The following is a 15,767-nucleotide window of genomic DNA, read 5'->3' as shown; positions in this document are numbered from 1 at the left end:
CGGCTGCATCAGCCCTGGCGCCCGCGGCGCTTCGTTCTGCGCCAACGGCTCGCACCCATGCCCGAAAAGGCAACCGGGCGCACAGCCACATGCCTGCATTTCATCCTCCGCCACAAGGCCCTCGTCTCAGCGCCGCGACAAGCCCCGGCCTTCCCAGCCCACTGTCGTCGTCGGCCAGGATCCGCTGATCGTCTTCCTCCTTCGGTTCCCCGGCCTGCAGCCCAAGCCTCCACTGTGTGCATTTTTTTTGTCCCTTCATCTTCGAGACGATACCATAGAAAAGGCCACCGCCTCTGCTTCGACCACCATGTTTTCTGCTTGGTTCTCATCTTCCCAAGATACGCCCAGAGCCACCATGACCGATGACCACCCCCACCGATCCCGGCTCCAGCTGCGGCGTCCGCCCTCCATGGCCGAGTTTCCGCGACCGCCACCGTCGGCCTTCCTCCGGAGAGAAACCGGTGCCTATTTGGATGGCGCTCTCACCTCTGACGGCGACCGTTTGCCATTTGTCCTGGGATCCATCGCCCTCAGCAGCGTCCCGCAGAGTCACGGTCTCGATCTATGGGGCCCAGAGCCCCGCTCCAACCGCCGTTCCTGCGAGCGCTTCCTGGGCGATGCCGAGGATTGTTACGCGACATCTATGGGCGATGTCGAGGACGTTCCGATCATGGCCAAGTCCAAGATGCTGACCAAGCTCATGGGCGTCGATCTCGCTGAGGTCCTGGACGAAGAGAAGACCACCTTTCGCATCTTCGTTTCGTGTGCTGGATCAGGTTCGTCCGTCGCAGTCCGACGCTGATACTGCTTCGCATCAAGCTGAGTGTAGCATCCCCCGGCCCTGCAATCGCAGCTGCATTCCGAGTGCCACCACGGACACTCCAGCTCCACAAAGGCCCGTGGCTAACCGAGTCGATGTGGCTATCCCTCCGCCAGATACCGAGTGGGAGCGCTCTGTCCTCATGACCGACGTCTATCCATTCGTGCGCCAATTATGCCACCAGATCGGAATGGAGCTCCACGTCATCGATCTGTATGTCTGTGCCAACGCATCCAGAATCAGCGTCGGGCTGGGCGAGCGGGATCCGAACGCGGCTGGATTCTTTGGAAAGACCACTCGATATTCAATCATGGAAGACCATACGACGGACTAATCCACAATCCACGCGTTCGATTCTCTCTCAGACGCTGGGGTGCCGATGACGGTCTCTTCGATGACCATATGCAGGAGGAGTTTTGTCTGAACGAGATCAGCCGATGCTTCCAGCTTTCTGCGGGGCCAGCCTACGTCGCCTTGCTGGGTATGTTGAGAGTGAAGGATGGCCATGAGCAGGGTCAAGCAGGCTAGGCTCGAGACGATCGCATCTCTCTGCTGCCTGCCGTGAGTCGCGAGCGCATCACTGGCGATTCCGGCCGCGGTCGTTCATTTTGGCGCAGCTCGGACGGTGAGCATATCTGACTGTGGCCATCATATGAATGAAGCTGACTCGCGCGAGTTGTGTGAACGGTTTGTCATAGGTGACAAGTGTGGATCTCGCCCTCCACCCCGAACGATCGACGCCGAGGAATTTGAAAACATGCTGATGTATTTGCGCGATGTCGGAGTATCTCCAGACGGAGACCGCCGCGGCGACTACCATCTGCTGATGCAATGGTACATCAAGGATAAAAACTGCCGTCCAGGACGCTATGTCCTGCAGCGAGTCGGGGCGGCACTCAACGTCAACCGGCCTCAGGACTCGCCTGCATCCCCACTGTCGCCTCCGCCGGCCGGTGAGAGGGCGTGGAAAATGGCCCTGGATGAATGGAAGACAGTCTCTCCGCGACTGGTAACGGTTCTGCGCGAGGGTGCGCTGTGTCTTACGGTGCGCGACGAGCGCAAGTACTTTGTTTCATCGCTCGAGAAGGAGATCTTCAAGGCGGCGTTTCATTCCCTCGATGGACTGGAGAACATGGAGGAAGAAGATGTCGAGAAGGAAATCTCCAAGCGCTTCTTTTGCTTCCAGTAAGTCATAAGCTGTATTGACAAAGTATCCCTTGATGCCAATGGGTCGGCCGCAAACGAAACGGTGCTCCTTGTTGGGATGTGGGATGTGATCCTGGGCCCGCGATTCGGGCATTTGCATGCTCTCCGAGCACTGGTTCGTGCTTGACCAGAGATTCGAGCATCCCTGCTTAGGCACCTATTCATTCCGCTCCATGTATGTCCAGGCGCTCCCTCTCTGGCTTCGACAGCCCTCTCTTCAGCCATCCCGTCGTCATGAATACGTACTTTGACACCAAGTTGCGAGGCAACAGCCGCGACATGATCATCGACGAGGAAGCTCGCCAGCGCATCTACGATCTTCGAGAGCGCGTTCCCTTCACATCAACGTACACCACTCACCTGCGTCTCGACGACGTCGGATTCGATCCACGCACCGACCCGGAGCAAGCCATCTACCTGCGAACCTTCTGCGACGAGCTATCCGAGCTTTTGTGCACCACCATCATCCAGCGGCACCAACTGATGGGACAGCGCCAGCTCTTATTGAACGACCCGCTCATTGCCGAGGTGGCCGTCCACCGGTCATATGCAACCGAGCTCTGTGCATCGTACATTGGCGTTGGAGCTTCGAATGTTGATACCGTGGGGCAGCATATATCCGAGAGCACAACAAACACGCCCCTGTGGGTTTATGGTGAGCGCTTTCACCTTCACTCTCACTTTCGCTCCTCATCCTGGCTCAGTGCAGAGAGTCACTGGCCCTCAAGTCGGTCATCGGAATCTGCGAAGCGTACCCAGCTCCGACAAAATTGCTCACTCGACCTTGGTTCCTTCTAAAACAGGTCCCGATGGATTCGAAACGGCTTGCTTTGTTGCAAAATGCATCCACGACATCTCTCTGACCTCCAATCCAGCCCCGCTCATCGTTTATCGATTCGGCGGACTCACCATGTCGAGCCGAACGCTCCCTCTACTTCTCCGCTCCATATGCTCACAAATACGCATGTGCAACAGCGATGACAGCACCGGCCTTCCAGACAGCCTAGAAGATCTCAGCGAAGCTTTTGTCGAGTGTCTAAAGACAGCTACAGAGGAGCGGCCAATCGTCATTGTCGTCGGCTGCCTTGACAACGTGTATGCTACGAACCAAGACCAAGCGCGCGTTTGGATCCCCAAGACTCTACCACCACATGCAACGCTCATTCTAAGTCAGGCCAGCTCGGATCGAAAAGGAAAAGCTGCGACGCAGACGGCGGAGGGCAAGAGTCTCCTCGTCGATTTCGACACCGATGCCATCATTGGGTATCTTAAGGACCAGTCCGGGCGAGACTTGACCGACGAGCAAGTCGAGCTGTTGCGAAAGCACTGCCAAACGAACACGACGGGACAATACATCCGAGGAATCTGGGAGATCGCTAGCCAGTGGCAGTCGAACCAACGGTCTGCCGATCTTGAGCCGACACTGCCCGCCTCCGCATCGAATCTCATGGGCGATATCTTGCGGCGCATGGAAGACAAGTATGGATCGACATTTGTGATGCGCACGCTGTCCTATCTTGCGGTCGCGAAACGAGGTCTCTCTGTCATCGAGCTCGAGGACCTACTGTCGTGTGACGATCGGGTGCTGAACGACGTCTACAAGGTAGGTAGAGCGGATTCCCTCGTGCACATACATGCTAGAAGAGGCCATTCACTGCGATGCCTGCAGCGATTGGCGCCACTGCGCTTTCAGCGGGGGACAGATCGTGGCAGCGTTTTTTGTGCTGACACTCGCAAATGCTACCGCAGAACTCATTCCCGCGGGTCTGCCGTATCCCGCAAGTGATACTCTTCCGGTTTATTAGCGACATGGAGCCGTGAGTATCAGTCGGATGCCGCTGTGCAGTTGATAGCGTGTGCTGCAGTTTGGGACTCGATGGATGTGCTTATCGCCAACAAGTGCGCTGTGTGGAAAGCGGATCTCCTCGCCCTGCTTTGCATTCGTTGCGGCAGTTTCCGCCAACGGTGCCAACCGAAACACATAGTATCCTTCACACTCACGGCCTTGCTCTGATACGGCACTGATTCCGAATTGTGTCGACCACAGATACTTCATCCAGCGAATGTTTGACCGCACCCGAGTCCTGTGCATCCGCGACCCAGAGTTCCACTCGTTTGTGGCACATCGCTATCTCACGGAAGGGCGCCAGATCATGGTCTGCCGGAGACTCGTGGCATACTTTGAAGGGACATGGTGCACACAGGCCAAGCCCTACGAAGACGCCTTTGGTCGAGTGCGTGATGTCCGATGGAGACATCTTGCCGATCAGCCGTTCATCTACTCGGTTCGCAACAGCCTTATCAACCACCGCAAGATGAGTAACTTGGTTGGCCTCCAGCTTGCCTCGGGGCGGTACAGAGATGCCGTCGTCACCCTCGATCACGCGGATTTCAAGATGGCGGTCAAGTATGTTGACCAAGACGTGCGGCTGCTGCTTGCCGAGCACACATGCAAGATCGGGCTTGCGTTCAAGTCTGGAAGCAACGGCCTCGATCAGGACGTGGGCCGATCCAAAGCGATGATCCAGAAGAGCGCCGCCGATGGATGTGCGCGTGCCCAGATCGAGCTCGGCCTGGATCTGGCTCGCGACGGATCTGAGGCGGCCAAGGAGCAGGCGCGGAAGTGGCTGGCCGAATCCGAGCGACACCCCCGCTCACCGCTGGAGTACTACCTGACAGCCAAACTTCTCAAGATGCTTGCGGCCGAAGGCGACCAAGACCAAAGCGTAATCCAGCGCTACCTCGAACTTGCAGCAAAAGGTGGAAGCGTCGAAGCCCAGCTTCAGCTGGCCTCAAACTACACCCACGGACTCGATGGCTGCTCGATTGACTCCAAGTTGGCGCTGCAGTACTACCTTATGGCTGGCAAGCAAGGCGATAGCAACGCACAGTACCAAGTTGGATGCATGTATCGATGGGGCATGGGTGTCGACAAAGACGAAGCCGAGGGTGTCCACTGGTTCGAAATGGCGGCGAAGGGCGGGTCCGCTGTGGCCTGTGAGGCGCTCGGAACCTGCTACGCCAGCGGCAAGGGCACCGACGCCGATCCCAGCAAGGCAATGGAGTACTACCAAACGGCAATCCGAAACGGACACTCGCTCTCTAAGCAGGCCATCCAGAAGATGGCCGAGTGCTGCGAAGCCCTGTCGTCCCAGCTCCGAGCCCGTCTGGTCCAGCTGGAGAGCGAAGAGCATGCTGAGGCTGTCGCGGCGTCGGCCGAGTCGATCAATAATGGCCACAAGTCCACCAAGGGCGACAAGGCCGCCAAACCTGCCGCCGGCCTGCAAATCGTCACCGCCGGACAGACTGGTGGGGAGCATGCCGCCGAAGCTACCGCAACTGTGCTTGCTGAGGTCACATCCGGCCAGAAATCCGAGGCCGATCCGGCGATGGTGAACGGCAAGCCCACGGAAGCTCCAACCGGCATCCCGGCAGATGAAGTTCGTGATGCTCCCGCCGACGAGGCCGAAAAGGCGGACGGAGAAGCGACCGATGCTCCGAACAGCCAAACCAACGGACACTTGCCGGTCCAAGATGCGCTCATCACCGAGTCCGAGCCATCCTCCGCCAGCGCATAAGGAGCGTCCCGGGCACTGCCTCGAGCCGGCATATACTCCACGCCTGCATGTCCAACCCAAAACTCAGGAGGCCATAGTCGCCATTCTAACAGACATCACTGTATATCAGCTCAATAGAGCCCAACGAAACAGACTCGCCCATTTCATCCAAGCCGTTAGTGGCAGCGTGACGATCGCAGGGCGAGTCGGGCCGAGCGAGTGTACAGAGAGGGACAGATGGATGCGATGGATGTGATGGATGCGATGGATGCAATGAAGATGCAGCTAGGAACATGATCTCGGTATGTCAGTCGATCCTTGCCACAGGAGATCGATCAGATGCATTCAAGACGATGCTCCCAGACCTGAATCAAAAAACGACTGCCAACCGGGACTGGAAGCAATCGCGCGACCGCAAGCCCTGATGCCAGAGAAAAAGGGAGCAACTGTATTTGATCCATGGCTTCAAGAACAGGAGGGTTGTGCTCAATGCATAGACTCGAGGACATGCCGGCCTCTGCGTTGTGGAGGCAAGATCGATGGGGTGTGTCAAGGACAGGGAAGAGGACAAAAGGTCGAGGGGGTGATATCGAAGCACTGGTGTGGCGAGCAGAGATTACGGCTCGCGCTTTTAGGCAGAGCCCTGCTTGGCCATCAGCTCCAGAATGTGCTTGTTGAAGACATGGTCCTCGACCTTGAACAACGGGTTGCCGTGCAGTGTCTCGGCTCCGCTGATGGTTTTGATGCACTGGTGGCACGAGCCCGAGGGGTTGGTGAGCAAAAGTCAGGCTCGATGGAAGACACGACCGGCGGAGGCAAGATCGACACGAGGCCGAGCTGGAGCCACATGCGAGCAGTGCAAGCATCCGAAGGAGAATGAAGGAGATGGACGCGGTTACCTTTGAGGAGCCACACCAGCATGGGAAAGCCTGGGACATGCTCCATTCCGAGCTGGATGGCATTGAGGAGTCGGTGGACGGGCCAGTTGGACAGCCGGGTGAACGGGAGACATGAGTCAGCGCCGCGAATAGCCACGAGGATCGGGACCCAACGATGCGACCAGCAGCAACAGGACAGGGAGCCGCAGGGTACGATCCAAAACGCACCTGGGGTAAAAGAAGGTCACATCGTCGCCGGCGCGGATGTCCTTCAGGGCAACGACTTGCATGGCCGAGGTGTTGACGTGGACGGAGGGGTCGCAGGAGTGGTTCTGCATCAGCAGGAGAGAAAGTGAGAGCGAGAGAAAGGGAGGGCGAGAGAAAGGGAGAGCGAGAGAAAGGGAGAGCGAGAGAAAGGGAGAAAGTAAGAATAGGAGGCGGCGGCTATTTGAGAATGGCTGGACGATCGAGAGCAGCGAAAGAACGTAGCATGCGGGCACCCACAGCAATCGATCATGCCGCCGACGTACCATGTAGAGGAGCTCCGAGTTCAGCTCGATGTGCTCGTTTTCGGAGATCTGCATTCCAGGCCAAGCCAGCAGGGTCAGTGTCACAGCCAAACAGTCACGGATGTGGGCATAGAGAGCGGTATCCGCATAGACAGACGGCCTGCGCTCAAGCAACAACGCTCAAGGGGATTTCGTGCAGTGGCCGGGCCAAGCGAGGCTGGTAACTTGCCTGCACAGAGGACCAGCGCTTCTCGACGCCATAGGTGATGCCCTCGATAGGAGCGACGACATCGCCCTTTTGGAAATCTCTCACGGCAACGAGCTTGGAGTTGAAGTCCCCGGCAACATCGAGGATCTTGACACGGTCCTGGTACTTGATGCTGCGATCCAAGTCCAAGCCGGATAGGTGCGATTGCGACGAACAGGACAGGCAAAGTCAACCCAGAACGGGTCACGTCAGCAACAGCGTCGAACCGGGCAACCGCAGATGCCGCTGGTAGATGCCCTCTGCAGATCACGCCGGGACAAATGCCGATGGACAGAAGGCCGCAAGAGCGATCCGGGCAGGGGCAAAGGATACGAACGTGATGGCGGGTCGTTCCGACGAGCTGGACGAGACAGTGGTCGAGGACATGGCGGCGGCAACAGAGACGTGGGATCGGAGGACGAGAGAGCGAGCAAGGTGGACCGCAGATCGCAAGTGGAAGATGAAAAATAGCAGACGGCGGATTGCAGACGGCAGATTGCAGACGGCAGATTGCAGATGGCAGATTGCAGATGGCAGAGGTCCCATCGCCTCTTTGCCTGGCGTGGGCCTTGTTCGGCGATACCAGAGAACCACAAGGCCGCCCGCACAAGGCCGTGCATTCTGCTGTGTCTGTGTCTGTGTCGGTCTGTGTTTGTTGGTATGTTTCGCCTCCATCCAGCCCAGGACAAACACAGACAGGTCTGCCTCGAGTCTTGAGATTGGCATCTGCATCTGCATTGGCACTGCATCTGCATCTGCATATGCATCTGCACTGGCATTGGCCTCCCGGGTAAATGCCAGCACCAAGTTGCTGCGTTGCTCCTGCTTGCATGTGATTGTCGCCCCGTGCCTCGTGCCATGGTCGTTGCTGGCGCTGTCGTCATGGACCTGTCTGCCGTCCATGGTCCCGGCCGACAAGCATGACGACAACCAGCAAGCCCCGAGCATCACGAAAGCTGTTGGTGTATTCGTAGCCTCGCGAGCGACTTGCATCGCAGTCGCATCAAGCACCCTCCTCGTTACCCTCCATCGGCGGCTTGCCCACCAGTCGCATCATCTCGGCATAGGCTGCCGTGTGCTTGCCCTGCTCGTCCCGTACAATAATAGCCTCGACAATTCCTTCATCCGGCATCGGCTCGGCATCGGCCTCCATCCTCCATCGAGTGCAGAACACGCAGAACAGCGGAGCCATCTTGCCTATCCGTCCGTAAAAGTCCCATCGCTCCAGAACCACCAGGCCAGCCGCCTGCAAAGCCTTGATCGTTCGCTCCGTTTCCAGCGCCGTCTGGCAGACCACGAAGCGGGAGAGTCGGCCGGGAGCAAGCACCCTCACCGCAGCTTGGGCATAGGTCTCGATTCCGCCCCGTAGCTCAAATGCGCACATGCCCCGGCCTTGGTTGCTCGGCAGCGCTCCGTTCGATGCCGGAAAGTACGGCGGCGTTCCCGTCACCAGCTGGAAGACGGGCCCCTCGGGAACCAGTGCTATGGGGCCGGAGCGAGGAGCCAAAGCAATGTCACCCAGGTCCCCATGCCGAACACTAACCCGGTGCTCGACGCCGTTGAGCCATAGCGAGCGGGAAGCCAGCCGAACATGGATCGATTGGGCTTCGATGCCGAGGCTCTGAACCAGGGTGTCGTGGAACTTCCATGCAATCCACATCAGCACGCTCCCGAGCCCGCATCCCAGATCGATGTGATGGGTCAAGGCAAACGGATGCTTCTTGCTCAGGCTGTTCATGTGCATCATTGCAACGGCAGCGGTGGCGAGATCGTCGGTGGTGTATCGGTGTCCGTTGGTGATCTGGTAGATACCCCAGTGGCCTGCAAACGAGCACAGCATCTAGAACACCGTTCCATCGAATGGCGGCACACAAGAGACAACAACCATCTCCGCATCAGCATGGCCTCGCAGACTCCATGATGCCGGCTGGCGAGAGAATTGCCGATCCGTCGCCAATGTAGATACGGTACCTCGCCTTCTTGCGGTGCAGCTTCAGGATCCATCAAGCTCCGCGAGGCTGGGGGGCCTGGGCGTACGGACTCTGGCCAAGATCGCTTGAATGGTCGCACTTGGGCTGATTTGGAATCTGTCTGGTTCGGAGGAGCAGCATCGACAATCCCTTTGCCGCTGCAGACTCGACATACGGCCTCGATCGTACTTGATTCTGAGGCCGATGTTGGCGCCGATGTTGGTGCCGATGCTGCCTGGCTCGGAAGCTGTGTCGTCCCGATCCTTTGGACAGGCTCTCCAGCGGCCACGGCTGAATCTGGTGGCCTCGGTGTCTTGCTTCGTTTGGTGCCCAGGAGCTTCTGTTGGATCACGCCCTTGCCGCGGCATTTCCAGCACTGTGGCCGGGATCGCTGGGAGCCTTGGTCGACTTTGCTCGCTGGCGCTGCCTCGCTGTATACCAAGCACTCGGCTGAGAGGGCCGATGAGACGAGCGGCGGGTCCGTGGCCGCCGGTGCTGACGATGGAGCGGGGCCGGTGCAGGAGTGGTCTGCCATTGCGGTGGGTCGCTCGATAGCCAGCTGCGGGTTGGCGATGCGATCGTTCGCCCGAGAGCGAGACAGCAACCAGGCCAAGATCACGGGCTTGTTGGCGGCGTCGCACAGACACAGCCACAGCCGGTTCGAGCCAGTCCTGCCCTCCTGCTTGACTTTGTTGCTCTTGCGCCAGCATCTCCTGGCCAAAGGCGACAGAAAGCTCGCAGCCCAAGAGCGCATCCAGCACCGCCGGGCCCGCTCGCCAGTCTCTGAAAGGCACGAACGGCTACAGCCTGCACACCCGCCGCCTGTCTCTCCCTTCAAGCTGCCGCCCGGCAAAGTCGACTCGTCGTGGCCCATCCACCAGCCTCGACACTCGCCCATTCACTGCCATAGCGTACCCTTGCTCGTCATCCCCGAGAGACTGGAGCGTGCGCCAACGATGAGCCCGACCCGGCCCGCACAGGATGCTGCCGATCGAGAGGCTCACGAGCTGTTCAAGAAGCACTCGGTTCTGGAGCTGCGGTCGATCGAAGCCCGGATGAAGTAAGCCAGATTGGTGGCCTGGATCTCTCAGCCGTGTCGAGCTGTACCGTCGACTCGATGCAGCAGAATACAGGCCTTGAAGCGATCGGACCAAGCGCACACATTCTCTGTTGGCCGCATAAGATGGGCTTCCGTCTTGCTGATCCCCTAACCTTGTCGCCATGCCGCCATGCCCAGGGTCGACATTGAGAAGAAGGGCCAAGAGCTGCGAGTCATGGTCGGGTAAGCGGCGTGCAGGATGGTCTTGGCGCAAAGTGGATGGCCCAAATCCATCCGATTTGCGGGTCTGCGAATTTGAGGATCAGCCGGATTGGCACTGGAATGCGGCATGCTGAACGGTCGCCATGTCGCGGTGCATCTTCCAACAGCGAGCGCTACCGCGACCTGATCGAGGCCGCAGACTCGATCCAGGATATGAGCCGATCGGCAGAGAAGCTCAAGAGCCTTTTTGAACGGATCGATGGGGCATGCGATGCACACGGGCTTCAGCAAGCGGTCGAGGCGAAGGCCCGCCCCGCAAAGACCCCCGAAGAAGGTGAGGCATTCACCCCGCCGGCCATTCCAGGTCTCTTGTGGGCCGGTTGGCTCCAAGCCGGGCCGAGCAGACAGACTTGCTGACCTGCCTCCGATGGCATATCCACAGTCGAGCAGAAACGTGTTATCTATACCGTCGCGGCTCAGGTCAAGCTGCTTGTCGACACTCCTGAGCAGGTAATGTGAGAACTTGTGACTGCAACGACTCCGAGTCGAGTGGCAGCGTTGGTGCGCTTGAATCGGAGGAGTGTACCACTACAATCACCCCAGCGGTATCGCTGCACATGAGTTTGCGAAACATGTCCACGCATCGATTGACTCTGCCGGCTGTGGTGCCCAACAGATATGGCACGCCCTCGAGAATCACCAGTACTTGCGCGCCGGCCGGCTCTTTACTATCGCCAAGGAAGTGCACAAGAAGCTCCAATCGAGTCCCGAAGCTGCCCAAGTCAAACTGACGGTATGGAGAAGAGTTATTACACGGGAGGCAGGCCGCTAGGCATGCATCCCATAGCTCGCTGCAGACAGCTGTGCCCGACTTTTGATCCTCGCAGACTTGGGACACCGTCATGACGGATCTCTGACTTTCTACTCTCTCGCCACCAGGGCACATTCCCGGTCGTGCAGCGCCAGTGGGACGCCATTCTCAATCTCCGCCCCCAGATTGTGCAAAAGTGTACCCAGGCCCTCAAGGACATCACCGCCAGAACCCAGGTAAGCTACAGCAGGATTGCATTTATCTGCATGGCAACATCCGCAGGTCGATCGAATCTGATGCGCTACACGTATTGAGCTCGGCAATCGGCGGGACCCTCGAACACTTCGAAGCCCGGCCTCCATGACTCATATATCGGCCACGGCATTGTTTTTAGATCGTCGTCGACTGCCTGTGCACGATCATGCTTCTGAATCACACCAGCATCAAAGAAACCCTGCATCAGTTCTTGGCCCTGCGCGCTGAGGTGATCCTGGGCGCCGTTGGGAAATACGAAAGCTCGACCCAGTCGGTCTCGGACCATGTCATCGCTGCCGTCAGGGCCATCGAGGCAACACTTGGCCAAGTCGTGGATATTTTCATGGCATCGTCATCGCCACTTGTGCCTCCGTCGCCATTGACGCCAGCCATCTCCCCGTTGTTGCTCAAGTCCCCGGCGGCCCTCTCGCTCCTCGAAACCAACATCCTGATGCTCCAGCGAAAGCTGGCGCGGGATGACTCGTTAAGCCAAACGAGCATATCGGCGCTGTTCTCCGAAAAGACCAACATCCACATGGTCTTTCGGCATCTTCCGCAATCCATCCAGACACACACGCCCCTGCTGAACTACGGAACATCCTCGGGCGAACTTCGCGAAGACCAAATTCGTGAGATTGTGCAAAGATGGATCGCTGCGCTCACCCAGAGCCTTGCCGGGCCCCTCTGTCAGCTGTTGGGTTTTGTTGAATCCGCCACAAATCTGGCCATTGCGCGCGGCAACGTCTTGTCACTGATGCAAGAAATCGAAGCCCCTGCCGATGTTGGCTCTGGCTCTGGCTCTGGCTTCGAGACGCCGCTACCTGTGTTGAGTAGCAAGCCCAGAAAGGAAAAGAGTGCGCCAAAGGCACACCGCTGGAGAGAGGTAAGATGAGCTGGGAAGTAGGGTCCTCCCAACCCCAGCATACTGGCGACAGACGCCACTTGGAGCGATCGTGTTTGACGCTTGTCCTACACCAGCATCGCCGGCCCCACACCAGCATTGCCGGCCCCACACCAGCATTGCCGGCCCCACACCGGCCCACAGCGTCCTCGGATCGATACCAACGAACAAGTTTTCCTTATCCGTGCCACAGATCTGTACGAGACTCATGTCCGAGTCCTTCTCGGTCTGGAGCGACATCTTGCGCGCCCCCTTCCAAGCACGAGCCAAGAATCTCATATCGAACTCGTTCCAAATTCTTGGAGACCAGCCCGGACTTCTCCTCGTGCCACGGCTGGAGTTTCTGGCAGATAAATATGCTGCAGGTAAGTACACAACCCTGGGTGGGGAGACACTTCCCTCGAATCAGCCGTCTGTGGCCCAATGTTGGCTTCACTTGCTGCAGCAAAGGGGCATCCGACCATTGCAAACATCGAAAGCACGGCGCCAGCATTCTCACACTCGCCCGCGCTCGCACACTTCTCTCTCCACAAACTAGAGCGGGATGTCGGCAGGTTCATATGGCACTCCCAAGAGGAGACGGCTGCTGCATCGTTGGCTGGACTGTCCTCGGCGCCGGATAAGAGCACGACGACCTCGCTTGGAATCACAGTGTGCCAGCCTGAAACAGGCTCCCTTACGTTCATGGCGACTGAGTTTGTCGAGACCCTGAGCCGGATCCGCCTCGATGTGACTCCGCTCGTGACCCTGGCAGTCCAAGGTGATTCCGCGACCGCTTTGTCGTCAAAGCAGCCATCCCCATCGACACGCCGCCCGGCGGTGAGCCTCAAATCGGATCTTGCGCCCAAAACGATGCAGGAGCTTTCCAGGTTGGTAGCTTTGCTCGTGTGGATGTGAATGCGGATGCAAATGCAGATGCAGCAGCGATCTTGCGAGCAGGCAATATTATTCAGTCGTCACTGCCACACACACCCTCACGACTCGGCGATGCTGCGGCTGTTCTTACTGATGCTGCCCTGCTCTAGTGACACGAATGAATTAGCCGCCGCCTACCACAAGGCACTTTCCGGAGCCATCCATACCTACCACGACCAGCTGCTCGCCCTGGTTCAGCGCGAGCCAGAGACAAGGATTGGAGATGAGTCCAAGGCCGCTCTCCGCATCGATCAGGACCTGTTTGTTGCTCGCACAGCAAGGACCATCGCTCTAAAGTCCGAGCAGATTGCAAGCATTCTTGTGATCGAGACGCCGGCTGAGTCAGCCGAAGAGATCCATCTTCAGCCACGAAGGCAACTGAGCCTCACGGATGCTGGAAAGCCCAAGTTGGAGTACAGTAAGTCACTGTTTCGGTGGATGGATACAAGTCTTGGCCATCCAGACTGCTTGACGAGGAGAGTGTCTCTGCCGCACCTTTGGTGCTGCCGTAGCGCCGCTGTAGCACTAACTCGTGCCCGTTTTCTCTGTGGTGCATGTTACTGCGGCTATAGATTTCCAGTTGGCTTTGATCCACGAGCTCATGATGGATGTATACACCCAGAGCCACCGCGAGTGGTTGGCGGCCACCAGCGCCAAGTGGAAGCGAACGCTCCAGGACGGCATCGCAAAGAATGACTGGCTCAATGGGATCCGTTTTGCTGAGCTGTGGGAAAGTAGGTGTCGCCGCGGCGCATTTGTCTCGTGGGCTACATTTGCCTTGCTCCTGTATCGCGTCCAGTCGATAGGTGCGTGCTGATACAACTCTGCGTCGTTGCTGCTTCCAGGCGTCTCGGTCGAAACCACAACCGATCAAGGCGAGTCAGTGCAGGAGTCAATCGTTGCTCCCTGCCATCCGTCGGCGTTTTTGGTCCAGGGTCTTTTCGAACTGGCTCGCGAAATCAACCGCGTGGCTGCTTATACGCTGGAGAAGGCAAGTTGGACCAAGGACAGAAGCAGCTTGCCATTTGGATGCAGTCCGCCGCTCTGTCTGCTCTGTGCAAGGTGTCCGGCCATGAGTGAATGCTGACACAGGCTGGCCACTCTCTGACAACAGAGCATCATCCAGCAACTTCTGACTGCCCTCGCGACCAGCACCGTCGAGGTCTACAAGTATGCGGCCGAGAACTACAGCTGGCTGACCTCAACTCACCAACGATCCGATAGCTCGTTGCCGCCCGCTTCCCAGGCGAGCGCTGTCATCTCGCATGCTGGTGCCCTCCAGATTCTGTTTGACTTCCAGCTCATCTTCAAGATTCTGGCGAGCAGCGACTCCTCGCTTTCCCAAAGTAACAGCGTCGGCAGCGCAGTCCAAGCTTTGCTGAGAGAAAAGGTATGCGCCTGTCCATGCCACACCGCCAAGGCTTTGTGGCAACTCCCCAACGCGCTTTCGGCTTGCACCGAGCAGAGCGGCAGCTGACCCATTTCCGCTACTGCTGCATGCCGACTCCAGATCGACCCCATCGACCTGCTGCTCGTCGATCCGCACATTCGCTCCAACGTCGACCGGTTCTATGCGAGATCGGCCGTTCTACTTGGCTCGATCACATCGCTAGGCAAAGCAGTGGCAGATCAGTAAGTTGCTCCAACAGTCGATTCGGATCGCTGTGCTGCTGTGCTTGGATCAGGCAAAGACATTGCTATTTTGAGCACATGGTAGATTCCGGGTGAATGTGCTTTGGCTGTGCTTCGGCTGTGTCGCACTACTGGATTACCGTCGTGTCTGCATTATGGTAACGCCACAGCCATCGCTACCCTTCCACTTATCCAGCCGCAAGACACCCTCGGTCCAGGAACTGCACAGCGTCATTCCAGTCGCAAACCAAACCCCGCGCTTTACCCTGTTGCCCATCGGGATGTCAAATGCCGGAAGCCGAATAGATCTGGACAAAGTCGGTGCATCTAAGAATGACACCCAGCACAGCAAAGACGTCGGCGGTCCTGGAACGATACCTCTCCCGCGCACAAAACCGAAATGCACGATCCAGCTGCACAGAATGCCAGCCTCGCAAATTCCGGAGAGCCATGTCTCCTGGGGCGACCACAGCCGGCCGCTCACTGGGGCGGAAGCGAATCCCACATGGTCCCTGGGCATCTCGAATGCTCTTGGACAGGGCCAAGTTTCGCAGCAGGCCCAGAAAGCTACCGAGCTGCTCATGAATGTCGGTAACTTCCTGTGGACGGGTGTGAATCCCAACACACCCACCGGAGGCGCCGGAGCAGCCGCATCGCCGACAATGCGGAGAAAGAAGTAGCACTTTCGGCGCTTCCGCATCAGCACATCCGTGGCGGTCAACTGGAAACACCGCGACCAACCCAACCCGACTCTGTCCTGAGCCCCTCCTTACGGCTGCAGGATTTAACAGGGCTTCGGGGCGGA

General features: G+C 58.2%; 4 protein-coding genes across 4 annotated transcripts; 2 read left to right on the top strand and 2 right to left on the bottom strand.

Moving 5' to 3' along the window:
- The first annotated feature begins 178 nt into the window (after positions 1-178).
- Positions 179-5,787, top strand: BJ171DRAFT_439956 (uncharacterized protein). The gene is made up of 8 exons (XM_053108041.1): positions 179-776; positions 937-1,033; positions 1,186-1,301; positions 1,519-2,005; positions 2,212-2,681; positions 2,830-3,629; positions 3,776-3,843; positions 4,074-5,787. Exons 1-8 carry the CDS (start codon positions 308-310, stop codon positions 5,602-5,604), a joined length of 4,038 nt encoding a protein of 1,345 aa, XP_052969135.1. The 5' UTR covers positions 179-307; the 3' UTR covers positions 5,605-5,787.
- A 427-nt stretch (positions 5,788-6,214) lies between these two features.
- Positions 6,215-7,604, bottom strand: BJ171DRAFT_579406 (uncharacterized protein; the record flags this gene model as incomplete). Its single annotated transcript, XM_053113966.1, has 6 exons — positions 6,215-6,331; positions 6,483-6,534; positions 6,690-6,793; positions 6,992-7,039; positions 7,206-7,350; positions 7,555-7,604. The coding sequence occupies 6 exons, from the start codon at positions 7,602-7,604 to the stop codon at positions 6,215-6,217; spliced, it is 516 nt and encodes a 171-aa protein (XP_052969134.1).
- A 526-nt stretch (positions 7,605-8,130) lies between these two features.
- BJ171DRAFT_310897 (uncharacterized protein) lies at positions 8,131-10,247 on the bottom strand. Its single transcript, XM_053107093.1, has 2 exons — positions 9,189-10,247; positions 8,131-9,057 (listed from the first exon to the last, which is right to left on the bottom strand). Exons 1-2 carry the CDS (start codon positions 10,083-10,085, stop codon positions 8,221-8,223), a joined length of 1,734 nt encoding a protein of 577 aa, XP_052969133.1. The 5' UTR covers positions 10,086-10,247; the 3' UTR covers positions 8,131-8,220.
- Positions 10,144-15,642, top strand: BJ171DRAFT_579404 (uncharacterized protein; the record flags this gene model as incomplete). Its single annotated transcript, XM_053113965.1, has 15 exons — positions 10,144-10,247; positions 10,425-10,469; positions 10,616-10,782; positions 10,891-10,958; positions 11,125-11,241; positions 11,388-11,495; positions 11,654-12,397; positions 12,609-12,780; positions 12,954-13,175; positions 13,458-13,748; positions 13,903-14,064; positions 14,176-14,297; positions 14,445-14,720; positions 14,841-14,962; positions 15,159-15,642. The coding sequence occupies 15 exons, from the start codon at positions 10,144-10,146 to the stop codon at positions 15,640-15,642; spliced, it is 3,204 nt and encodes a 1,067-aa protein (XP_052969132.1).
- Between the last annotated feature and the right edge of the window lie 125 nt (positions 15,643-15,767).

Source organism: Polychytrium aggregatum (genome assembly GCF_025602895.1).
Source record: "Polychytrium aggregatum strain JEL109 chromosome Unknown BJ171scaffold_9, whole genome shotgun sequence".
In the NCBI taxonomy this organism is placed as follows: domain Eukaryota; kingdom Fungi; phylum Chytridiomycota; class Chytridiomycetes; order Polychytriales; genus Polychytrium; species Polychytrium aggregatum.
Note: the sequence above shows the minus strand (reverse complement) of the source record. Positions and strands in the feature narration are given on the sequence as shown.